Below are 23,976 nucleotides of genomic sequence, written 5' to 3'. Positions count from 1 at the left end.
ACTACCCTGACAAATCTATTATTTTCCTTCTGTATTTCTTTCCCCTCTTTTTGTTACATGCATGCTATTTCATGTTTAGTTGTAATCATAGTGAACATATGGTTTTGAATTCTGCTTCTTCAACTGACAATGACATAAGAACTATTACAGTCTCTCTAACCGTGGTTTTTTAAGACTTCAAAAATGATCCAAATGGATATAACATAATTTATTTAACCATTTCCTCTCTGTTGGACATTTAAAAGTTTTGCTTCTAATATTTTTGCTACTATAAATAACAGTGTGAAAGAACTTATTTGTGCTTTCTACAAATTTTGGACGATTTTCCTGTGCTACATTCCTAGAAATAGGGTAGTACTATACCTATGGCTCCTTTTACATGTTGAACAATGGCTTTCAAATAGATCTGTATTACATTTCAGGAGGGAAATATGACTACATCTCTCAATGTTTTAGTGATCATATCCATTGGCCTAGAAATTCTACTTCTAAAAAATATCCTACAGAAATACTCTCAAGAATTCACACAGATTTACACATAAATATGTTCACAGCAGTGCTATTCACAATAGTACGATATTAGAAAACACCAAATATGAATCAACAGGGGGTTGCAGAGATAAATTTGTAGTGCATTCATACAATGGGATAATGAAGGTATTAATACAGTACAATGTCTATGTGAAAAAAGCAAGTTATAGAAAAGTATGTATAGTGCTACGCCTCTTTTTGTTTAAAAGTTAATATATTTATATGTATGCTAATATCCTAATGGAAACAATCTGGATGAAAACCTTAATAGTGGTTATTTCTGAGAGCTGAAATTTCAGGAATTTTCTACTTTCTAAGTCAACCACTTTGAATATTAATTTTATTATCATAATGATAAAAGATAAAATATAAAAGAGTAGGTAATACCAATTTCAATGTCAACAACAATGTACAAGTGATATAGTTTTACAACTCCAGGGTTTCTCAATCCTGGCATTATTGATATTTGGGGCCAGATAATCATTTGTTGGGTGGTGGGTGCTGTCCTGTGTACTGAAGGATATTTAGCAGCACTCCTGGCTTCTACCCACTAGATGCCAGTAGCAACCTCCTCCCATTCATGATAACCAAAATGTCCCCAGACATTGCCAAATATCCCCTGGTTGGGGGGCGAGGGGCTGCAAAACTGTCCCCGGTTAAGAACGACTGTACTAGACCATTGCCAGCAGTAATTATTTTCACTAACAATTTTTTTTCTTGTTAACTGAATAGGTAAAAATGGCCACTAATTTAATATGTATATCTCTGATAACCAGTAAAGTTAAACAGTTTATCAGCCATGTTTGTTTACTCACACTTATATTTTATAAAATGTAAATGACCCTAAAAACATATTTTAAAGTAGTATGAATTTAGGTCTCCAGGGTAATCATGGTATATCCATTCAGAGGTATACTGTGCAACTTAGACTTCATCTCTAACTAGATATGTACGACACTGTATCAGTACACACAGCTCTACCTCATACAGCAATATATGAGGGAACCAGTTTCACTCCACCCTCACCAGATGAAAAGCATTAACATTAACAAAAAAAAAGTCACTGCTAACCTAACAGGTCAAAAAGCAAACAAAAACAACTTCCAACATAAATTTCAAGAACAGATGTCTTAACCTGTTAATTGCCAAGCAGAAGTCCTTCAGAAAGGGGCCCCCCTCTTTGTAAAAGCCTGTTCCTATAGAATATACTCATTAGAAAATCATCAAACAGAAGTCAACACAAGGTCGACTATTTCTATCTAACGTACTTCTAGAGGCAAATGAAAGATGATGAAAAACATAACGCCGAGCGCTCCAGCTAGTGACCTCCCATAGCCAGCAACATCACTGGTTTCCCTTCATCTTTTGGGCAGGAACTCATTTGCTCACTTCTATTAAGATACTTACACAGCTAACGATTCCCCGGGTATGATACTCTTTAGATACAGTCCTTCTCCACCACAGTTCCACCAGACTATGGAATGAGTTAACTCACCGCCTGTGAATCTAGAATAGTACTAGCTATGTACCATCCTTAGGAAAATCGAGGAAAGAATCACTTGAATCGTTCTCTGCAAGGCTTAAATTCTCTCACACGACCCTGTTTGAGAAAGGTTGCAACAGAAGGACAAGAAGTCCTTTCCCTTTTGTGAGAAGTGTAACACAAAGGGCATTCTCTTTCTAACACATTTATTCTTCACCAACACTGATACGTACACCCCCAAGCTCAAAATTTTCTGATAAGTTTTCTTCTTTTAACACTATTCAACTGTTCTTAAAGTTGCAGGAAATAAGTTACTTTATTAATGGAAAAACTAAGGCACAGGGCACATCAGCTTAAGATAGGACCAGAAAAGAGATTTTTCTGACTCTTAATCCATTAGGGCAATGAGGAAGGAACACGTATTAGTAAAGATGATTAAGTAGCAGAATAATTATCTAGGATGGCGAATTGATGCTAAAAGTAACTGCCTGTACCCTATTCTCTTCGTCTGGTGGCACTGGTGATCTTACACATTCTTATGTGCTGAAAACTTCAACAATCTTTGTAGCTTCATTTTTTTTTTATAACACGTAAGTTATAACCACACTATCCATTTCTTCCTCCCTTCAAACAATAGAAAACTTTTACTTTGCACCTATCATCCTTGAAGGTACACACATTTAGTATCAATATTAGTTCTAGCCTTTAGGCTTTATTTCTTAAATTAAATTTACATTAGTTGTAGACAGCTGCAAAAAATTCTGGCAATAAATATGGTGGAGGAGGTAGAATTTATATATATTACATTCACAAAAGAAGATTTGATCTTTTGCACATCTTCATAAACAACATTTAAGGGATTAGTGTTACATCTCAGAAAGGATAATTTTCCACTTTGCAGTTAGACAATGGGGGCAATCAAGCTGTGTGAACCAGAGTCAGTGACTGATTACTCTTTTATAGTTAATGAAGTGGAAATTAAGGAGAGAAATAAAAGTAAGCAGGAAAGGTGAAGGGGTTTTAATTCTCTCTTGTAGAAAGTTCTAGTGTGGAGTAAAGGCAACTGTCTATAGGGTTAGATATTTGCTTAGTAGGAGTGAGTTGGCAGGACTGAGTTCCTCAGAGGTTCAGACCCATTCTTTCACCTGCAAACACCTTCTGGTAGCATGTATAGTAATTTCTATAATTAGATTAAAATATTGCTCATTTTCATTGTCTTTAAAAAGTGTATAATTTAATGCTTCTAAAAATTAAAAAGTTTCTGAAATGATTATGTTAAATAAGAGAAATATGAATTAAACTACAAGGTATTTCTCAATCATCAAATTGGCAAAGATACCAAAGTCTGACAAATACTCTGTTGGTGAAGCTATGAGGAAACAGGCACTCCCACAATTTGGTGGTTAAAATGCAAAATAGCATAATACCTTTGACAGGCAATTTAGCAGTGTAACAAAATTACAAATGTATTTACCCTTTAAGCCACTCATCTTACTTCTGGGAATTTATCCTACCAAAATACCAGTGCATGTATAAAACAGGTTAAGTTCAAGGTTAATCACTGCAGCATTATTTGGGATAGCAAAGAATTGAAAACCCTTTATGTTTCCACCAATAGGAGACTGATTAAATAAACTATAGTACAGTTCATAGTATTGTACATAGAATACTATGTGCCTACAAACAAAGAATGAGAAAATTCCTTGTTTTGATACAGAAAGATTTCCAGAATATAATTCTGTGAGAGAAAGTCAAGTAGGTATAGAACATATACAGCATGCTACTTTTGAAATAAGAAATAAGAGGTAAATAAGAATATTTATTCATGTGTGTGCTTACATTTGAATAAAGAAATACAAGGATACACAAGAAACTAATAAAATGGTTACCTATATAAGGGGCTACGGGGACAGGCGGATGAGGACAGGAGTAAGAACGTGACTTTTCAACGTGTACCTTTCTATATTGTTGTGATTTTTGAACCATATGAATATATATCTATGCCAAAAATTTAATTTGATGAAAAACTAAAATGTCCATGTTATAATGTTAAAGCAGAATACAAAATTGTACATACACTACAATCACAACTATGTAAAAATACTATGCATAGAAAAAAAAAGAATTTTTAAAAATGTCCTAGAATGTTTACAGTAATTGTCTTTAGGTGTCAGGAGTACATATCATTTTTTTCCCTTCCTTTTCTTCCGTGCATTTTCCATGTTATCTATAAGTATATATTTCTTCAAGAGGAAACAAATGCTTCAGTTTTTCAAATGTTTCCATTCATAATGCACTTCACTCAATAAGTGACTTTTGGTTCTTAGAACCCTAACATTCAATATACAGAATATAATAAGAAAACAAACACTTACGAAGATAGCACTATGGCAACAGCATCATTGAGGACACTTTCACCAAAAAGAAGTGCATAGAGTTCAACATCAACTTGAAGCTCGTGGAATATGGCAAGAACAGTCACTAGCAAGTAGAAGGAGTCAGAGGAATATTAAGACATTACAAATATAACATTTTTCCCTCCACAGATGATTGTAATAGCTATTTAGAAATTCATTTCTTCATCTCAGAATTCAATCCTAATAAACATTCTCTTACCATATCAAAGATTCAGTAATTTTATGTCAATATTTTTCTTTTCCATAACTGTGTACCTGTAATATCTCCCTTCTCTCTCTTACAAACAGCTGAAAATAACCTTGGAGGACTGAGTTGGCCTACATTCTTCATGCAAATGCTAATAATCTTGTCTTGTACATTTCTTTTCCATAAAAAATACATGCAGAATTTCTTACAGACCAGGTGATCATTAATCTTTGATGAAGAAGACTATTATGAAAAGCATTTCCTGCTGCAAGCTTCATTTTTTCCTCGGAGCCTTACAACTCACTTCTATTTGACTTGCAAATTTCAAGCACATCAGTTTAGCAAAGACAGTAGGAAATGAAAACACAAGTTTGGTTTTCGGTTGGGATAAAATTTATGACCAGAATTACAGCTGCTATATTTAACTTAATAAGAAGCCAACTATCAGGCTATTACAGCTTGAGAAGAAAAAAAAAACCTTCTCTTAGGAAACAATTACATGAGAATTCTTAGAAAATCAGAAGAGACTGAAGTTGCATTATAACTTTAATTGCTGAGTCACGTACAGCTCGCTTGCTAAATAAACCCAAGCAGACATGAAAGATTATTATAACCAGAGTTGGGAGAGCCTCTTCAAATGCCAACCAAAAAACAGGAAGCTTGTATTTTAAAAGATATAGTCTCTACTGCAAAGCATTTCATCTGGAATATCCTGATATCAAAGCTAACCAAGAGAAGGAGGAAATGAGGGCAGGAGCAATGCTGTAGAATTTTAAAAAGAGAACCTATGGCTCATCCTTCTATCAAGTGAACAATTGCAAAATAATAGAATTATTATAGGGCAAATACCTATATAATTCAGAAGAAATATAACTATCCAGCTTTATATAAGCAGAACAGTTTTGCTTGAGCCATCCAGGCAATACTCCTACCAAAACAAAACCAGTTTTAAGTAACGCAGCCAGTCCAACTGACTCAGATTTCTCATAGATTTTGAAAAGTCGAGGACCTTGCTTCTAGTAAGAGAACACGGAAAACAGAGACCACTGGCTTCCTGCAAAAACCATCCCACCTTCATACTGATAATGGGAACAGCTACAAACAGTAAGGGGGCAGCCCTGACTATCTTTAAGGAGGTGATTTGCTTTTCAGTTCTAAAAATGCCAAACTATACAAATACCGCTCTAAAATGTCCTCTGAGCTTCTAAAATCATCTCTTATAGAGTACAAGCATATTTTCCTACTTTCTATAACACCCTGTGTTATCAGAGTTAACACAGGAATTCAGAGATAACCTTTGACTATGCTGGATGATAATTAAAGAAGATTATTAACTTACAAGGTCAAAGGGTAAAACAGAACAAACCTCTGCCAAGGATCTAAAATCTAGTATCAGTAGAAGAAAACTTGCATCCTTAGTTCAAAAAATGCAGTCTCTGCTCTTCAGCCTATATATTCTCTAAGTTCTTAATCTGAATGTAGCTGTGAAGCTCACCAATACTGTATTAGAAAAACTACAATCTAACTCATCTAACTCAATACAATTAAATTCATTCTCTAGTCATGCTAATATCAAAACTATTTTATAATCAGAAAGCCAATTTTATAAAAACAATTCTTTAATGTATATTACTGCCCACGAATGACCCCAAATCACACTTGTTCTAGCACAACAGCCTTCTAACAATCATTTTAAAACTTGTTTTCTTACTCTTAAATGCAGATAGCTGAATGTAAACAGATTTTTAGGGATCTGTTTTTTAGAAGCTTGAAAGGAAATGTATAATTATTACCCATCTTAACTAATATAGTTCATCTTCTATACCCAGTCACTAGGGATAGAGACCAACCTGAAATTCTGAAGAAAATACCTTACGGCCCTCATTTAAACATCATCAAATTGTAGACTAGTAATAGGAAATAGAGTAAAAAGAAAAAAATGTGTGCTTAAGCCAAAAGGAGCCATTAATTTTGGTTTTTTCCTCCACAGTTGGAAAGTATAGTAAGATGGGGAGTACCTAATCCTGAATTCTACACCTCAAAGGAAGAAATATGTACATGTGTGTTCATGGAAAATCACTGTACAACTTAAGTACTTAAGCTCCACACTCATGTAAAACATACCTGGATCAGTTGCTGATACGATGGCACCAAACAGCAGGCAATCTGTAAAGTAAAAGTCTCCCGCAAGTTGTCCAGTTACTTTCATCAGTGTTACACAGCCATACATCATTGATCTGTTCAATAAACATATGTCTACTTTAGAAAAAAAATCAACTGTTAAAGAAGTTACAATACAGTAAGAATAGAAAGATGGGTCTACTGTAGTACTTTGTGACTAATCCCAAATTTACTGCATGTCATTTAAATATGGTAATGCCTTAGCCTTAAGGAAAATTCAAACAACTTATCTGTGTGAATACATTTTACTGCAAAAGTTCTTGGACACACTCGAGAATACAATACTGCAGAAGTCAAACATGCATTATTTTAAAATGATAATTTGAAGGCTAAAAGTGTTTTAAGCTTCAAGTACTTACCCAATTACGAAACAAGAAATTGCGGTTCCAAGAAAAGCATACGCTAAGATAGACCCAAGGTTTCGAAAGAAATGTCTCTGACAGAAAAAAAAAAAGTTACACCATGTTAGAATACTCACCAATTATTTAAAAAAGAAAAGGTTTTCTATTCTAGTGTGCTATGCTAATATTAAATGCATTATTCATTAAAGGAAATAAGTAAGAGAAAGAATTTTTGTATAGGCATAAACTTCAGTATGTCAAAAGGATAAGGAGAGGGAGGAGGGAGGGGAACCTGGAAAGAACTGCCTGTTTCTGAAGTGTCAAAGATGATAAAGCCCATGGAGTTTAAGGTTGTTCAAAGTATATGAAATACAAAGGCACTTACTCTTTTCAGACTATATCCCGCATAAAATATGATAGGAGGAAGTAATATGTTGAAAAATACTTCTGGATCAAAAGTAACCTGTTAAAATAAAGAGTTCTTTTAGATGAATTCCCTGAGAAGATTTCTTATTACATTATCAAATGAGCAAAAAGAAAAAAAGATTAAATGTTAAATTGGCAAAAGGCAAGAATATTACCACTGTGGTAAGTGAAAAATATTTCATATAGGATAGCTGTTATTCCACTTCTCAACCAAATGACAAGGAGATGATAGCGTTGGAACAATCAGTTAAGTCCTATCTGTGCAAAGTATCTTAAAATACTATGATAGCAAAAGTTTTTTAAATAAGAGAAAGTATGAACATGTCTGCTTTAAATAAGAGACCCAAAACTGGTAACACAAAATTTGGGGGTACAGCATTGTTGTTGGCAAGAGGAAACAGACTTCTTGCATAGGTAACATCTCTAAAGGTATATAACATAATATTGTGGTAAAAAGTTTCTGTACAAGTCAAATTTCTAGTCCTGACAGCCCATTCCTTTTAATACCTATTCCCTATAATAATACAGACGCCCCCTTCTGTTCATAAGGCTGTAGTATTTGACATGAACACAGAGCAGCTACACATACTCATGCTAAAATTTAATTTCCTAGAACTTTTAAGGAACTGGAATTTTCCACAGGTGGAAAAAAAACTCTTTCTGCAAAGTAAACTGTAAGTTCGTATGAAATTTTTAAAAGCATTAAAGATGGTCAGGAACACAACCAAGTAGCTATAAAAGCCAAGTCCTGCCAATGTAGAAGGCAGAAGTGGAGGCCAATGGCCAAGGGTGGGCGAAAACAGAGACATGAGCAAAGAGGCCCTGAGAAGCTTCAGGATGGCAACTATGGGGAGGACAGGAGAAAGCAGCTCCAGGAATGTCTGGAAGCCAGTAAGACTGCAACCCAACCTACATCAAGCTTCATGCACACCGTGGTACAGTACCTGATACTCAGGCTGAGGCCCCTGACGTTGTGCCAGATTATGAATCAAAGAAAGATTAAATTGTGCTCAGCACAGTCAAGGCAAGAAAGAATTCAAAAAAATGTTAATGGAATATTTTAGGTATTATCAAATAAACTCAATGTGCTAAACTACTATAAAACTCTAAGGGCCATAAGCAGATTGAAAGAAACACTTATAAATTCTGCCTCACTCAATGCTGGTCACCATTTATTACAACTGTAAACATTACAGAGTGAAACAAAAAGGGTTGTAGTACTTAGCCTCAATCAGAAAAGCAAACTATAGACATGTCAATTTCCTTAGCCTTGCATTACATTCGTTAATTGAGGTTTTACTCAATTTGAAAAGACTGATTATTCTAAATATCATTAAAAATTCATTATTTTTCTCCTGAATCACTTTGCTGCTATTATATACCTTAAAAAAAATCCAAAGATTCCCTTTAACGAAGAACTTACCTTTCTAAGCATTTCATTATCTTGAACGTTATTGAGCTCATGTGAACTGATCTCTCCTTTCAGCGTATACTCATAAAATTTTCCACTAACATTTACCAATAAGGTAGTTGGGCTTGACTGCACTTCACAGCTCAGGGTCACATTATTCACATCACTTGGAACATGAATGCCATATCGAAGCACAAGGCCCACCAAAAGACCTGGAAATAATAAAAGAATAATATAAGCTCTCCTTTCAGACAGAAACTACTTCTTTTGTACCCCACACATACCTTTGAATTGATAACAGAAAATCTCTTATGATAGTCCCTTGTGATTCTAAACTCATTTTTAGACCAAATGAAGTTACATTTTAAAGTATTACTAAAATCACAAATCTAAGAGTTCGATATTCATATAAGCCAGTGGGACAGGAAGGGAAAACATTCCCTAGGGTAACAACGTGTATCATTGCATCCCTAGATCAAGATATAAGTAAGTGATTAGGAAGGTAACAAAATGAGGCAATACCTTCAAGTCATCTGTACACAGAATATGCTCCAAGGTGTCCCAACCTAACTGTGTAATCATGTTAGAAATGTGTTTACCACCTCCATCCATCAATTCACAAGACTTAAACACATGCATTTCTCAAGTCATTCCTAAATCACATGGCTGGCCAAATAACACAAATTTTACAAATTGTAAAGTCAATAATTTTTCTAGATTGAGTTCTTCTAATACTAAAAGGTCAGATTTTAATTTTAAAATACGTTTCAAAATCAAAACATGGAACAGAAGTCCTGACTTTGACACTATGATATCAATGTATTGCTGGAATTTTACTTGGATCATCATATTGACATTCAAATATGCACAATGATCTAGGTACTATAAACCTATACTGATCAAAATGTTTAATAATGATTTTATTGATATATAATTCTATACCACAAAGTCTGCCCTTTTAAACTGTACAATTCAGTGGCTTTTAGTATATTCGCAAAGTTGGATATTGATCACTACTATCCAATTCCAAAACATTTTCATTGTTCCACAAAGAAACCCTAGACCTATTAGCAGTCACTCTCCATTTCCCCCACCCCGACTCCCACCCCCTGGCAACCACGAATCTACTTTTTCTCTATATAGAGTTGCCTATTCTGGACATTTCACATAAGTAGAATCCTACAATATGTGACCTTTTATATCTGGCTTCTTTTACTTAGCATAATGTTTTCAGGGTTTATCCATATTGCAGCATGTATCAGTGCTTCATTCCTTTTTACGGTCAAATAATGTTCCACTGTATAGATATACCTCAACTGCAAACTGAACTCAAACGTCTGGAACTTTCCTTAACTCCACTATTAGTGGCATTTTACCTTCCTGTCTCCTTTCTCCTTTCTCTTTCACCCTAACCAGTCAGCCTTTCTTTTAATATATGTGAATGGACTACTATGCTAAGTAGGCCCCCGGGGTTCACAGATGAAAACAAGGTCCCGCCTTCAAGTAGCTCTCAGTCCAGCTGGTGAAAACAGACTGAATAAACAATTATAACACGATATATATGTGTGTGTGTGTGTATATATATACATAGATAGATAGATATAGATATATATATGTATATACACACACACATACACATACATACAAGGTATTATAAAAACAGAAAAGATGTACCTAAGCAAGCCTGAGGGAGTGGGACATTAGGAAAGTCTTTCCAGAGGTGTCACCTAAGCAAGTAATAAAGTAAGAGAAAACGGTTTCCCAGGTAGGAGGAAGAGTAGTACATATCCAGTCAAGGAAGAGTGAGAAAACAGCCCGTTTAGGGAATCATAAATAGTTCAGTACGGCTGGGATATAAAGTGGCAAGAGTTGAGGTGTGAAAGACTGGCAGGAGCTGAATCACAAGAGACCTTGCATGTTGGGGAAGGGAGTGTAGACTTCATCCTGAAAGCAAAAGGAAGCCACAGAACCATAGATGTCAAAGGGCTTGACATCAGATTTTTATTTTAGCAAGACTGGTCTAGACTACAGAGGGTCAGAAAGGCCAGATAGAAGGCCACTGAGGTCATTCACACACTAAGAGTGCAGGGCCTAATCTAAGAGAGCAGAGATAGGGAGAGAGGGGGATTTTTTTTAGAAAGTATTATCTTGTAGAAAGATGTGGTGACTGACTGGACTGGGAGGAAGGGAGATGAAAAGCTAAGAGGAACCTAAACTGACTTGGCAACTAGGTGGGTAAGCTGGCCTAGGCAATCAGGGGGGTAGGAGGGCCAGTCAGTGGGACAGGGAACAGATTTACAGGGGGAAATGCGCAGCTCCGTTTTGGACATGTTGAGTTTGATGTACCTGTGACATATGCACAGTTGAGTATGTGGGATCCGGACCTCAAGGAAGGGGGTGGATCTGGACTGGAGATATACACTTAGCAGTTATAAGATGGTTGAAGTGAAGCACAGATGGGATTACTGAGGGAGCAAACAAAGCGGGAAGAGGACTATGGATATATGCTCGGAGTTTATGCCAAAATTAAGGGGTTGGTAGAGGAGGAGGAGATGATGAAGGAGTCTAAGAAAGAAAAGCCACAGGAGTAGGAAGAACAGAGGAGGAAGTGGTGAAAACTAGCAAATGCTGCAGCAAAGTCGAGGAAGACAGGCATTAAGAAGTGTCCATTGGGTTTGGCAACAAGGAGGTCATAGGTGACCTTGCTAAGAGCAGTCTGAGTGAAGAGGTGGGGGCGGAAGCCAGACCAGAGTGGGAAGTGATAAAGCAGAAACGGGGAGTGTAAGAGCAGTAGTTGGCTGAGAAGGCAGGAGGAAGCAGAGGTGAAGGATCCTTCTGGTCAACTTATAGTCACATGTATTTTTTTTAAGTGAGCAGCAACGAGTAACTGGTAAACAGCACAATGACATCGACTCTAAAAAACGTTTTAACAAAGGTTCAGATTTAAAATAAATGAAAGATAAAATATTTGCAAATCATATCCTGATAAGGGGCTAATATCCAAAATATATAAAGAACTCATACAACTCAAAAGCAAAATAACAATCTGATTAAAAAATGGGCAGAGGAGCTAAATAGACATTTTTCCAAAAAAGACATACAGATGGCCAATGGTACATAAAAAGATGCTCAATATCACTAAACATCAGCGAAATGCAAATCAAAACCACAATGAGATATCACTTCACACTTGTTAGAATGGCAATTATAAAAAAGACAAAAAATGGCAAGTGTTGGCAAGGATGTGGAGAAAAGAGAACCCTTATGCGCTGTTGGTGGGAATGTAAACTGGTGCAGCCAGTATGGAACACAGTATGGAGGTTCCACAAAAAATTTAAAAAAGAGCTACTATATGATCCAGCAATTCCACTTTTGGGTTTTTACCCAAGGAAAATGAAAACATTAACTCAAAAAGATATATGCACCCCTATGTTCATTGCAGCATTATTTACGATAGCCAGGATATGGAAACAATGTAAGTGTCCACTGATGGATGAATGGATAAGATGTGGTACATATACACCATGGAATATTATTTAGCCATGAAAAAGAATGGAATCTTGCCATTTGAAACAACATGGATGGACCTCAAGGGCATTATGCTAAGTGAAATTAGTTAGACAAAGAAACACAAATACCGTATTCTCTCTCTTATATGTGGAATCTAAAAAAAAAAATCAAAAACAAAGCTCAATAGATACAGAGAACAGATTGGCGGTTGCCAGAGACATGGGGACGGGGATGGGAGGTGGTAGAAATGGGTGAAGGGGGTATAAATTTATTTAAAATTTAAAAATAATAAATGAAAGATACACTTTGAAAATATCTCACCTCCAAAAAAAACCAAATTAAAAAGTGATGGCTGGATATCAACCGTGTTTGACAAACATAACCTGGGAGAGAAAAGGCTACCACTCCATAGTCACCCTGCCTATATGACACAGGAACAGCTCTTTTCTCTACTATCTCACAAGACCTCCTAATTAAGAGGTTCAGTAGTACTAAGTTGTCCCATTACATTTATGTGTAAAAATCACAGTTAAGCTACTACAAACAGTAAAAATATCAGCATAAATTCTTTCCATATCCCCAAGCTTGACTGTGTAAGGAAGACTACCCACTGGTTCTACCGTGCCCCGACCCAATGCTGAAACGCCACTGGGTGCCCTGAGGAGGGCTCAGCACTTGGACAAATCTGAAACATACACCTTGGCAGTTAGAACACCAGCAAGAAGAATAATTAAATAATTACTTAGGTTGGAAAAAATCAAGATCCTTTTATTACAGCATCAGACAGCTGAAAAATTGGAATTTCTTTGAATACAGTTGACAGATCAAGTTAACTTGGGTTCTGTGAAAGGTCAAATCCTAATCACGGAGTTAAAGCAATTCTCACTAAACAGAAAGTACACAAAAGGAGTGCTTTGTTAAGGGGATAAGGCAGAAAATTCTAGCCTCCTACATAGACAGAGGCACAAAAACTACTGATATCATGAAATTTAAAATTACCACTAACAGGCAACAAAGAGTACAACCACAAAGAGATATCTTTCACAAAACAGAGAAGTCCCATTCCTCCTACACATTCCTGACCCTCTTGTGCTGGAGACCCCCCCAGGGATACAGAACTCAGTATCACCCAAGGCCGACCACTGTATGAGTCTCACAGTGGAAATTGGTTTTCTAATGGATTTCAGCACATTCTTCCAGATTATCACACTAGAAGCCTCTAATAGTCAAAAATATGGAAGGAACATCACTGGGGGTATTGAGTGTGGCCAAAATTGATACAATTTCTACAGATTAAAAAGTGTATGTATGTGTGTGTGTGTATTTATTTATGTATGTGTGTATATTGTGTGTATGTACATATATAACACTTATCTACTTCTTGAAGAATGCTGTTAGATTCTGTCTGAAAAGCTAATTGAACTACTACAAATCTCTCAGTCATTATTTTCTCATCTATAAAATGGGGATAAATGACTTGCCCAACGTTATTTGGCATTAAGTGGCAAAACCAGAACTGAAATCTGGGTTTTCTATTTCCAAAGTCTCTATAATTTTCTAATCACCTCCTTGCTCTCTCATCACTACTAACTTGCTCTCCGGTGGTTATGTCTCCATTCTCTCATAAGCTTCCCTCACAACTCACCTCCAAAACCCCTGTAACTTTAAGTATTAACTCCCTTCATATCCAATCTTATTAAATTTAGTACAGTAGAGTGTAGGAGAAAAAGCACAAGTTTGGAAGGCAGATAGAAGTATGAATTCTGGCTCTATCAAGTTCTAGTCTGTGATCCTAGGGTACATAACTTCTCATTGAACCTCAGTTTCCTCATATGTAGTGATGATAATACCAACCTGTTTTGTCTTTATAGATAAGTTTTATCTCTTCAACATGAGGCAATATGGTTTAAGGGGCTAAGAGAATGGGGCTCCTGAGGCCAACTGTGTTTGAATCCTGCCTTAATACTTACAAGTTATGTGACTTCGGGCAGGTCATTTAACCTCCCTGTGCCTCAATTTCCTCATCTGTAAAATGGGAAAGATAATAGTACCCATCTCACAGGGTTGTCATGAGGTTTAAATGAGATGATATTTGTTGAGCACCTAAGCAGTGTCTAACACATTATAATGCTCAATAAACACTACCTATTCAGTCACTAGATTGTAAGTGCTTTGTGGACAGGGATGATGACTCATATCTGTATTTCTCATCATATCTCATACATCAAAGACACTTAATAAATATTTATTGATAAATCGCATTAGCTAAACTTAGGACTCTGGATGCTGTAGTTTAAGGCATAATAAATATTGCTTCCCTGTCTTTTGCTTTTTATACCATCTGTAAGCATACTGCAGTGAGTGATCACTTTTCAGACTTACTAACGGTGACTCACTTTTAAGCTTCTTAAGCAAGCTAGCCCAATGAACAGAACACTTGGGTGCTTCGACATTGTAACTGGGGCAATTAGGCTATATTACAATCTAGAAAGTGACCACATTGGCAACTTAATCTCTCTCTCTCTTTGTAACCTGGCTTCTCAAAAAAATAAAGGAGAAGCTTATTTTAAGTAGCATTTTTCTCGTATTTAGATAGCTAAATCATCAGTGGGCTGAATCTTGGAGGTCTGGACATTCCCAGAGTAAGAAGCCCTTTCATCTGGAAGTCAAGCTGAAAAATAAAGGTCTTAAAATAATATATTAACGTAATAGCTATAATGGTACAAGAGTCGTAAAAAAAGGTAAATGGCAGATGGTAATTAGGATTAGCAAATGTCCATTTCCATGGCATTGAAAATACTTTGACCCAGCCCCATCTTTTCTCAAACTGGACTTGGGAGTTGGTCAGGAGGCTGTTCATCCACAGTCCCCATCACCCATATTGAGAAAATGGGACAGGCTAAAGAATGCCAAGTCGTAGCAAATCAACCCAATTTGACTCACAGATAACACTCTTTCACTTTATATTCCACAAGAGATACCCTTGCTTTTCCTTCACAAAATACCAACACTAAGGTACTCCATCACTTTTCATTAACTTAGAAACATCAGGGAAAGCAATCAGTAATCCCACTTTTCTCCTTTAGCCCAAGAGTTAGAGGAGGTTAATGATTATCAACTACCAAAGAGCAAATATTTTCAGGGAAATTCTAAGTCCCTATTTGATTTTTATAAAAAATACTATATCTGCCTCTTAACTTACAAGACTGAATAATTAAAAGAACTATTCTGAGCCTAACCTGAAAAAATGCAGTTATAACAGCAATAATAATAATAGTATTGCAGCTCTCATTTAATGAGCATTTACTTAGGGGTCAGGTACTAAGTTAAAAACATTTCTTCCTCACAATAATGCTACTATCATTGTTCCTAATTTATAGATGACAGTGTAAGAAGGTAAGGGACTGGCCTAAGATCACACAGAGTTATTGGCATAGTAAGACAGGAACCCAGGTCTGACTCTAAAGCAGGGGTTGGAAATCACAGTGATGGTCTGTTTTTGTATGGTCCAAGAGCTAAGAATGGCTTTAAAATTTTTAAAGGTTTATAGAAAGGAAAAAAACAAAACAAAGAAGAAAACACAACACATTTTCACAACACAGAGATTGATGTGATCCACAAAGCCGACAGTATTTACTCTCCGGTCCTTTACAGAAAAAATTTGCAGACCTCTGGTCTAAAGCCTTACATCTTTAACCACTTCATAACACTATATCTCTCTACAGGAAAGAGGTTTCTGTGATCAGTTCCTTCTTTTAACACCGTAATACTCACTTGGCATTTAATGGAATTTAAGATGCCTTTATTTTCTTTATATGACCTGTCTACCCAAGAGGGATAAGTTCCTTGAAGGTGGGGATCATATACTTCTTTGTATTTTCTGTGCATAACATAGTAGGCTGAGTAGCAAAGGTTTGTTGAGGATAGTAAATAAATCACACACTGGTATACAGAGAAATTATATAGAGATATATAGCTTATCTGGCTAATTTAGCTTAAGGAGCGCTGCAAATAGAATGCAAAAAAAACAAACAAAACAAAACCATGAAATATGAAAACCACCCAATATGTCCAAAAACTAAGAATCCTAGGGAGCAAAGATATTTTGCACACAGGCTTAGAATTTTATTACCTTACAAATGAAAAATAAGCCTGAGTTCCTGCATTTTCCTGATGGACACAACTACCTTTCCTTGCTGTGCTACCCTTGAGCTGCACATTCCAGAAGTCTGTATTTACTGGAAAGGGGCGGGGGGGGGGGCCGTGCGTGGAGAAACGTCCTTTTGTGCCAAGGCTTCTCCCACCTGTCTGCAAGTCTGAGACACAAAGCTCAACAAGCTCATCAGTTTAAGCCTGTTCCAAATGAAGATAATCTTCACTCATGTACTGCACAGAAAGGATTGTTTGTCTGCCCTCATCTCTCCAGCCATATATGCCTCCGCGGTCATCTTAGATTAAGACAGTCAGCAATATGCATCTTTTCCTCTCATGAGGCCAAAATGCCTCTGAGTCCAGGGCTTGATTTGCCCTTCTCTCCTCATGACCAAAAAATAAAGATAAATAAGAAACCTCGCAAAGAAAGCACAGTAAGACACGAGAACTGAAGCCATTTACTCAACGATCTGTCAATAATCTTATGCTACCAGCAAGTCACCCATAATACTGCATATGCGTGGTGTTCCTAATTACTGTTTGGCCGAACTGTCCTGATCATCCTACAGTACAACATGCTGCTGGAAGATCTTTACCTCTTGTCCTCACCGCGGCACGGCCTGAATTAGAAGAGGCAACCATACGTATCCATATCAGATATTACAGGCATAGTACAATACATCAGGACGTCATCAAAAATGCCCTAAGCCTTCTTCGGCTTCTTTCCTGTTCAGGTTTTTACTTGGGGTACACGGGAGTCAGTTTTTCATTCTCAACCTCCAAAGGACAGGGCGTAGCAAGATCTGGGTGATGGGGAAAGGTGGACTCCGGCTCCAAAAGAACGCCAGATGCTGAGCAGCAGAGATACTACTGCAGCTTCAATGGACCTTAAACGAACTGACACCCAGAGAAATGGATCGCTATGCTGGCTTCCCCTCCCCCAGTCCTCAGCCCAATCTGAGACACCGCACCCACTCCCTTCCCATCCTCAGTCCCGGGTCCCGAGCTCGGTAGGCAGAGGCGGAGGGGGTGGCGGGTGCGGAAGAAAAAGGGGGTGGGGTCGGAGGAAAAAAAGGTGTGGACCGGCAGAGGAAAAGGGGGGGGGCGAGGCGGAGAAAACGGGGGGCGAGGCTGAGGAGGAAATGGGGTAAGGCAGAGAAACGAGGGGCGTAGCAGAAAAAAAGGGGGGCGAGGGAGAGAAACGGGGGTGGGGGAGAAAGGCGAGACGGAAAATGGAAGGAATTGGAAGGGGAGCCGAACGTAGGCCGTGCAGGGCCAGGAGAGGAGGCGAGGCAGCCGGGGAGCAGAGAAGGGGGGGAGCGCCAGGGGCGGACACGGGGTTGAGGCACTTGCCATAAATCATAGCCAGGCCGGTTTCGTGCAGGAAGCGGGCCCGGCGGTGCTTGAAGAGCCAGATCGTGAGAATGGTGAGCGTGAGCAGCAGGATGAAGATGAGCAGATTGGCGCTGTCCTGCCGGTGGCTCTCCTCGGCTTGCTTCTCTGACACGATCTCCTCGTCCATGGCTCTCGCTTCTCCACCAGCGCCGTCCGAAGCCCCGGCCCAGCCAAAGACTCCCACTGCGAGGAGTAACCAGAGGGGCCGCGTGAGCCGGCGGGCCCGGGGGCCGCCGCCGCCGACGCCGCGGCGGAGGGGCGCCCGCAGCCAGCCGCGCCGAGCCATGACTCCCCCCACCCCCCGCCCCGCTCCTCACCCGCAGTCGCCCGCGGTCGGACCACTCCCCGAGGCCTCACGGGAAAGGGGCGGGGCCCCAGGGAAGCCGTCGGAGCGCGCGCCGCCGCCGCCGCCGCCGCTCTTAAAGGGGACGCGACACTCCCAGCTCACTGGGCCCCAAGCCTTTGGCCTTCTGTCCCCCACTGCACCAGCTCCCCGCTCAGGCTCCGCTGCCAGGCAGTGAAAGACCGTCGAATCTAGCCCATTGCCTTCTGGAAAAGAAACCTGGGCTCAGCGTAATCAAAGCGTGGCAGATTGCGCTCTGTCTAGTTCGATCCTATTCTTAGAGCTCTCAGGGGAATCGATCTTTCATAACCCATCTCAATATTGTCCCCCAGTGTCTCTTAACAGGATAAGAAGTCGTCCTCTTGGGAAGGGCCTAAATCTCCATCTGTAATTTAAATCGGATTCTCCTTCTTCTGTCCTCATAGGGAAAAAAACCAACAGCACTGTAGTAGTTCACAAATAATTGACTCAAAGGCAAGGATTATGTGTGTGTCTGTATGCTCGGTTTTCTTTACACGTAAATTACCTGATGTGAGTCATCTCTTGCAGATAAACTCCTCAGTCTCACAAAGATTCAATCGGTTTGTGCTCAAATTTACCCATACTCCAAACACTCTGCTCCCTCCCCAGGAAGAAATCTTTTGTGGTGTGATCAGTTTCTCCTTCTCCTCTTGCTCCTTTTCCCTGCTATCTTAAAGCAGATTTCCCCAGCTCAGAAGCCACCTTTGACACCATATCTCATCTCTCTTCCTCAAAGAGTATTTTCCCTGTTCTCAGCCGCTCAACCTTGCACACCAGAATTTTCATAGTTCTCACCTCTTTGAGAACAGCGGATTTCTATTTTCTCCATTCTCCTCAGATCACTCATTAGTCTTTGTGGGTTTTTTGTTCCCTCTAGACTTTCTCTAGAATGTTTCATTTCTACCTCTGCAGGAATGAACTCCAAATCCCAAGTCCTGACCTGCCACCCTCCCTTCAGGCCTCTACCTGTTGGATACTGAGCATATCCTGGTGAGGCTCCTACCAATCTCCAAAACTAAAAATGTTTTTAAATGAGCTCATTTCACCCCTACCGACACATAGTCTTTCTCAATTCTTTCAGACCACTGATGATACTAGCTATCAATCCAATTCCTATCATTCTGCCTAGAAGTCATGATTCTCAAACGTTTTGGCCACGTTACGACCATATAACCTCTTTGCTAAGGCAAACAACATGCAGGCAACTCCCAGCTGCCCCAGTGTGGATTCACTCCCATTAACCAGCTCATTAAGTTCTGTGAGGATGGTGAGCTTAAAAAAAAAAAAAAGTGCTGGAATGGTGCTTAACTCCGAGTTCTATCCCTGTCGGCTCAAGAGCTGTGCCAGTGACTGAGCCGTCTCTCCTCTTAGTACCTGGGTCTGCCTGTCCCTTCCCAACCTCATGGCTGCCGGTCCCCTACACCCTGCCTCCAGCCTAACCTCACTGGCCTGTGTGAACAGGGCCGGGCTGTGTAGAGACAAGAAACCCAAGTGAGGATCCTTCCCAGTCTCCCCACTGCACCCCCTCCCCAGACCTATCTCTGTCACCCCAGAAGACCTAGCGAAGGAGTATCCCTGCTTCTTCAGGCCTAACCACCCAACCCAAGGCTGTTTTGCCCCGGCACAAAACCATTTTTCATTCTCCTAGTGTTCAGAGCTCAAGAAGAAAACAAAACAAAACGAAAGTCACAGATTGCTTGCCTGGCAAGAGTTAACAAACGTCTCCAAGCTCCAGACTCTACCTCTGTTTTCTGGCCCCAGCAATTTAGTATCCCCACTCTCACCCTTTCCCCAGCAACCTGGTTAGAGCAGAGTTCCAGGAGGAATCTTGAGAGGCCGATAATTTTATCAGGCAGGCCAACCCCATGAGCCCTTGGCTCCCCTCAGAATACACTTCTGTCTCAACCCAGCAGTGCCCTGTGTGCCCCTCGCCCTCCAGCTTCTCCTCTCACTACTGCTCTCCCCTGCCAATCCTTGTCATGTGCTTTCTGGAGTACCCTCCGCTAGGAACAAACTACCCAGCCCTCTCAGGTGCTGCACCGATGCCCTCTCCATCTCCTCCTTTTCCCGGTACCTGAATCTTGCTCAGGACATCACAAGCTCTGCCGCTGTTTCAAGTGGAGGCTGCTTATTTCCTCAGCACTCCACTGTCCTACACACACACACACACACACACACACACACACACACACACGCTCACGCCCTGTATCAGGTGGCCTGAAGGAGCTGGCACTCCACTCACTCCCCATTGATTGTGGTTCCAAGCTCCTTACGGCCCCACCCTGCCTTGCAGCGCTAACACCCTCTCCTTTCCCGGTCTTCTAACGACTTCCTGGTCTCTCTCGCACTTTCACCGAGCACTTGGGCATCTGGTTCACAGCTTCCTCTCCCCTCCCCCCCACCGCCCCGCGCCTGGCCACCTCAGCCCCGCCTTCGATGCTCGTACAGGTAAGTCACACGGAATTCGAGACTTGCCTCCTTTTTTACTGGGAAAATAAAGATCCTCAGGAAAACAGTCCTCACCGTCCTCAGCCTGCAGTCTCCCTTCAATATACCATCAGTGCCCACGCGTTCCTCCTCCCCTCCAGCCGCAGTGCCAGAGCTGTTCCCTCCTCCCTTCTGAAACGTTAAGCCCCAGTCTACACTCCGCATCCCGCCACCTCCTTCCTGCCTCTTCTAGGACCTACTCCAACAGTCATCTCCCTCCACCATCTTCAGCGGCTCCTTCTCCACCCCCCTTCCTGTTCTCTAAAACCGCTTTCAGGTCTCTTTTAAGAAACAGCACCCCGCCCGCGCCCCTCCAGTCCACACGCCCCTCTTCTACCGCACGATTTCTCTCCTCCCATTTCTCTCCTCCCGTTCAGACCGAGCTTCTCAAAAGAGTCGTCTACACCGCCGCCTGTTTTGGTATGGCATGCTTTTGACATTTTTTTAGTGGTTGAAAAGTAAAATCGAAAGACTGTTTTCTGACACGTGAAAATCCCGTGCAATTCATATCGCAGTGTCCACCAGTAAAAGTTTACTGGACACAGCTATGCCCATTTGTTTACTGATTGTCTGTGGTAGCTCTGGGACTACAAGGCAGAGTGAGTGGTTGCAAAAGAGACTGCATATTAATCTCCAAAATTTACAAGCAGCTCATGCAGCTCAATATCAAAAAAACATACAACCCAGTCCAAAAATGGGCAGAAGACCTAAATAGACATTTCTCCAAAGAAGACATACAGATTGCCAACAAACACATGAAAGGATGCTCAACATCACTAATCATTAGAGAAATGCAAACCAAAACTACAATGAGGTATCACCTCACACCAGCCAGAATGGCCATCATCCAAAAATCTACAAACAGTAAATGCTGGAGAGGGTGTGGAGAAAAGGGAACCCTCTTGCACTGTTGGTGGGAATGTAAATTGATACAGCCACTATGGAGAACAGTATGGAGGTTCCTTAAAAAACTAAAAATAGAACTACCATACGACCCAACAATCCCACTACTGGGCATATCCCTGAGAAAAGCATAATTCAAAAAGAGTCATGTACCACAATGTTCATTGCAGCACTATTCACAATAGCCAGGACATGGAAGCAACCTAAGTGTCCATCGACAGATGAATAGATAAAGAAGATGTGGTATATATACACAATGGAATATTACTCAGCTATAAGCTGCGGCATAGCACAGGGAGATCAGCTTGGTGCTTTGTGACCACCTAGAGGGGTGGGATAGGGAGGGTGGGAGGGAGACGCAAGAGGGAGGGGATATGGGGATATATGTATATGTATATGTATATCTGATTCACTATAAAGCAAAAACTAACACACTATTATAAAGCAATTATACTCCAATAAAGATGTTAAAAAAAAAAAGAAAATATGAGGGGGAAAAAAAAAAAAAAGAGAGAGAGACTGTATAGCCTGCAAAGCCTCCAGTATTTCCTGCCTGGTCCTTTACAGGAAAGGTTTGCTGACCTTTGCCTCGGCCTCTGCCAATCATTACTCTACACTTTTACCAGAGGGATCTTTCTGAAGCACAAGTCTGATTATATATATCACAGCCCTGCTCCAAACCCTCCACTGACCCCATGGCCTTCAGTTCTGGCTCCTTAGCTTGGCACACGGAGCGCCACACATCCTGACTCCAGGCTGTTTCTTCACCATATATCCTGTCTTACTCCCCCAAATATATTGTGCTTCAGCCTTTCTGAACTCCTTGTAGTTTCCTGAAAGCTTCATGTGCTCTCATGTATCTATGTGCCTTGCCATGTTCTCCCTCTGCTTGAAGAGTCCTTCAACGCATTCCTCACCTAACTAGCTTCTCATCTGACAAAACTCAGTTTAAAGGTCACCAAGCTTTCCAGGATGCCCTCAGGTTGAGTTAGGGGCTCCTTTTATGGGCTTCCAGAGCCCCGCCCCCTCCCCAGGCAAATCTCTCTCTTAGCCCTCCTGAAATATTATGTTTGATTGAAATGTTTCTGATGCCACAGGTCATGAGTATCTTGAGGGCAGGAACCAGGTGTTACTTATTTCTTTACTGACAGCCTGTAGCCGAAGGCCTAACCAAAACAGGTACTCAATACAACATATCTGAGCATCAGTGAATGTCTCTTCAATTTCACTGAGTACCAAGGAAATCTCCATGTTTGCAGATGACATTAAATTCCCCTAGGTACCTAGATTCAGTTCAAGGATAAAAGAAAGAGGACTTTACAGTACTGGGTACATAGTAAGTGCTCAGGAAGGACTTAATAATTGAAAAATGTACATAAGTTTAGGCCAGCGTTTGCTGCAGTCCTTGGTTCTTTGGAGGTGCGTGATAAACATTGAATTAATTCATATGTTGGGGGAAAGGCTGAAAAAGCTAAGTTGAGGCCATATTGTGGAAGGTCTTAATGCCGCAAAAAATTTTAACTCATTCATTTCCCTGCTCAAAACCTCTCCAGTATTAATTTGGCAACAGAAAGGGGGATAAATAAAATGCAGAGTGATGGGCGATGGGGGAGGCCAGTTAAGAGGTTGGAAAGGTAGTCTTGCCGAAAAGCAATGAGGCCTTAATTTTGGGGATGCAATAGGAATGGAAACGGGAGGCTGGGTGAGAAAGCCAACGTGGAGGTTGGTAGGATAACCTGTTTTAGCAGCTGATTTGGTGGGTGGATGGGGAGCGTTTGAGGAAGAAGGATTGAAAGATGACTCCAAGGTTTTGAACCTGGACAACTGGAAAGCATAAGACTACTAATAGCATTAAAATGGGAGTCAGAAGGTAGAGCTCAGCTCTGGACAGGTTGGATTTAAGGGACTGGGGGGACATCCAAGTGGAGGTATCGAAATGGGTGGTTAGAAGCTGGGGTCTGGAATTCAGGAGTGAAGTCAGGACCAGTGATAGAAATTGGAGCTATGTGCACAATATTGAAGCGTGGGAGTCATGTGTTCTCCAAAGAAGAGGGAGTAGAAAGAGAGCCAGTACTAGGACAGTAGTATAGGGAAAGCCTATATTCAAAGAGTAGAAGAAAGAATAGAAGGTCACACATATCAGTTAGAACTCAACATAATTATGCTGGAGTTTTCAGTTTATTTCCTG

At 40.2% G+C, this 23,976-nt stretch overlaps 1 protein-coding gene across 2 annotated transcripts in view; it reads right to left on the bottom strand.

The window, feature by feature from the left end:
- The window catches only part of SLC9A6 (solute carrier family 9 member A6), a 55,021-nt gene extending 36,687 nt beyond the window's left edge, over positions 1-18,334 (bottom strand). For both annotated transcript variants that reach the window (XM_082378014.1, XM_082378013.1), the window contains exons 1-6: positions 17,993-18,334; positions 8,990-9,189; positions 7,526-7,603; positions 7,159-7,235; positions 6,743-6,855; positions 4,390-4,495 (exon numbers count right to left, since the gene is read on the bottom strand). In XM_082378014.1, the coding sequence (XP_082234140.1) occupies positions 4,390-4,495; positions 6,743-6,855; positions 7,159-7,235; positions 7,526-7,603; positions 8,990-9,189; positions 17,993-18,320 (902 nt within the window). In that variant the 5' untranslated portion in view covers positions 18,321-18,334. The remainder of the gene's footprint in view (positions 1-4,389; positions 4,496-6,742; positions 6,856-7,158; positions 7,236-7,525; positions 7,604-8,989; positions 9,190-17,992) is intronic.
- Positions 18,335-23,976: the final 5,642 nt, after the last annotated feature.

Source organism: Balaenoptera borealis, assembly GCF_965194805.1.
Source record: "Balaenoptera borealis genome assembly, chromosome: X".
NCBI classification, from domain to species: Eukaryota; Metazoa; Chordata; class Mammalia; order Artiodactyla; family Balaenopteridae; genus Balaenoptera; species Balaenoptera borealis.
The sequence above is the reverse complement of the archived record's forward strand: the minus strand, read 5'-3'. Positions and strand labels throughout refer to the sequence as shown.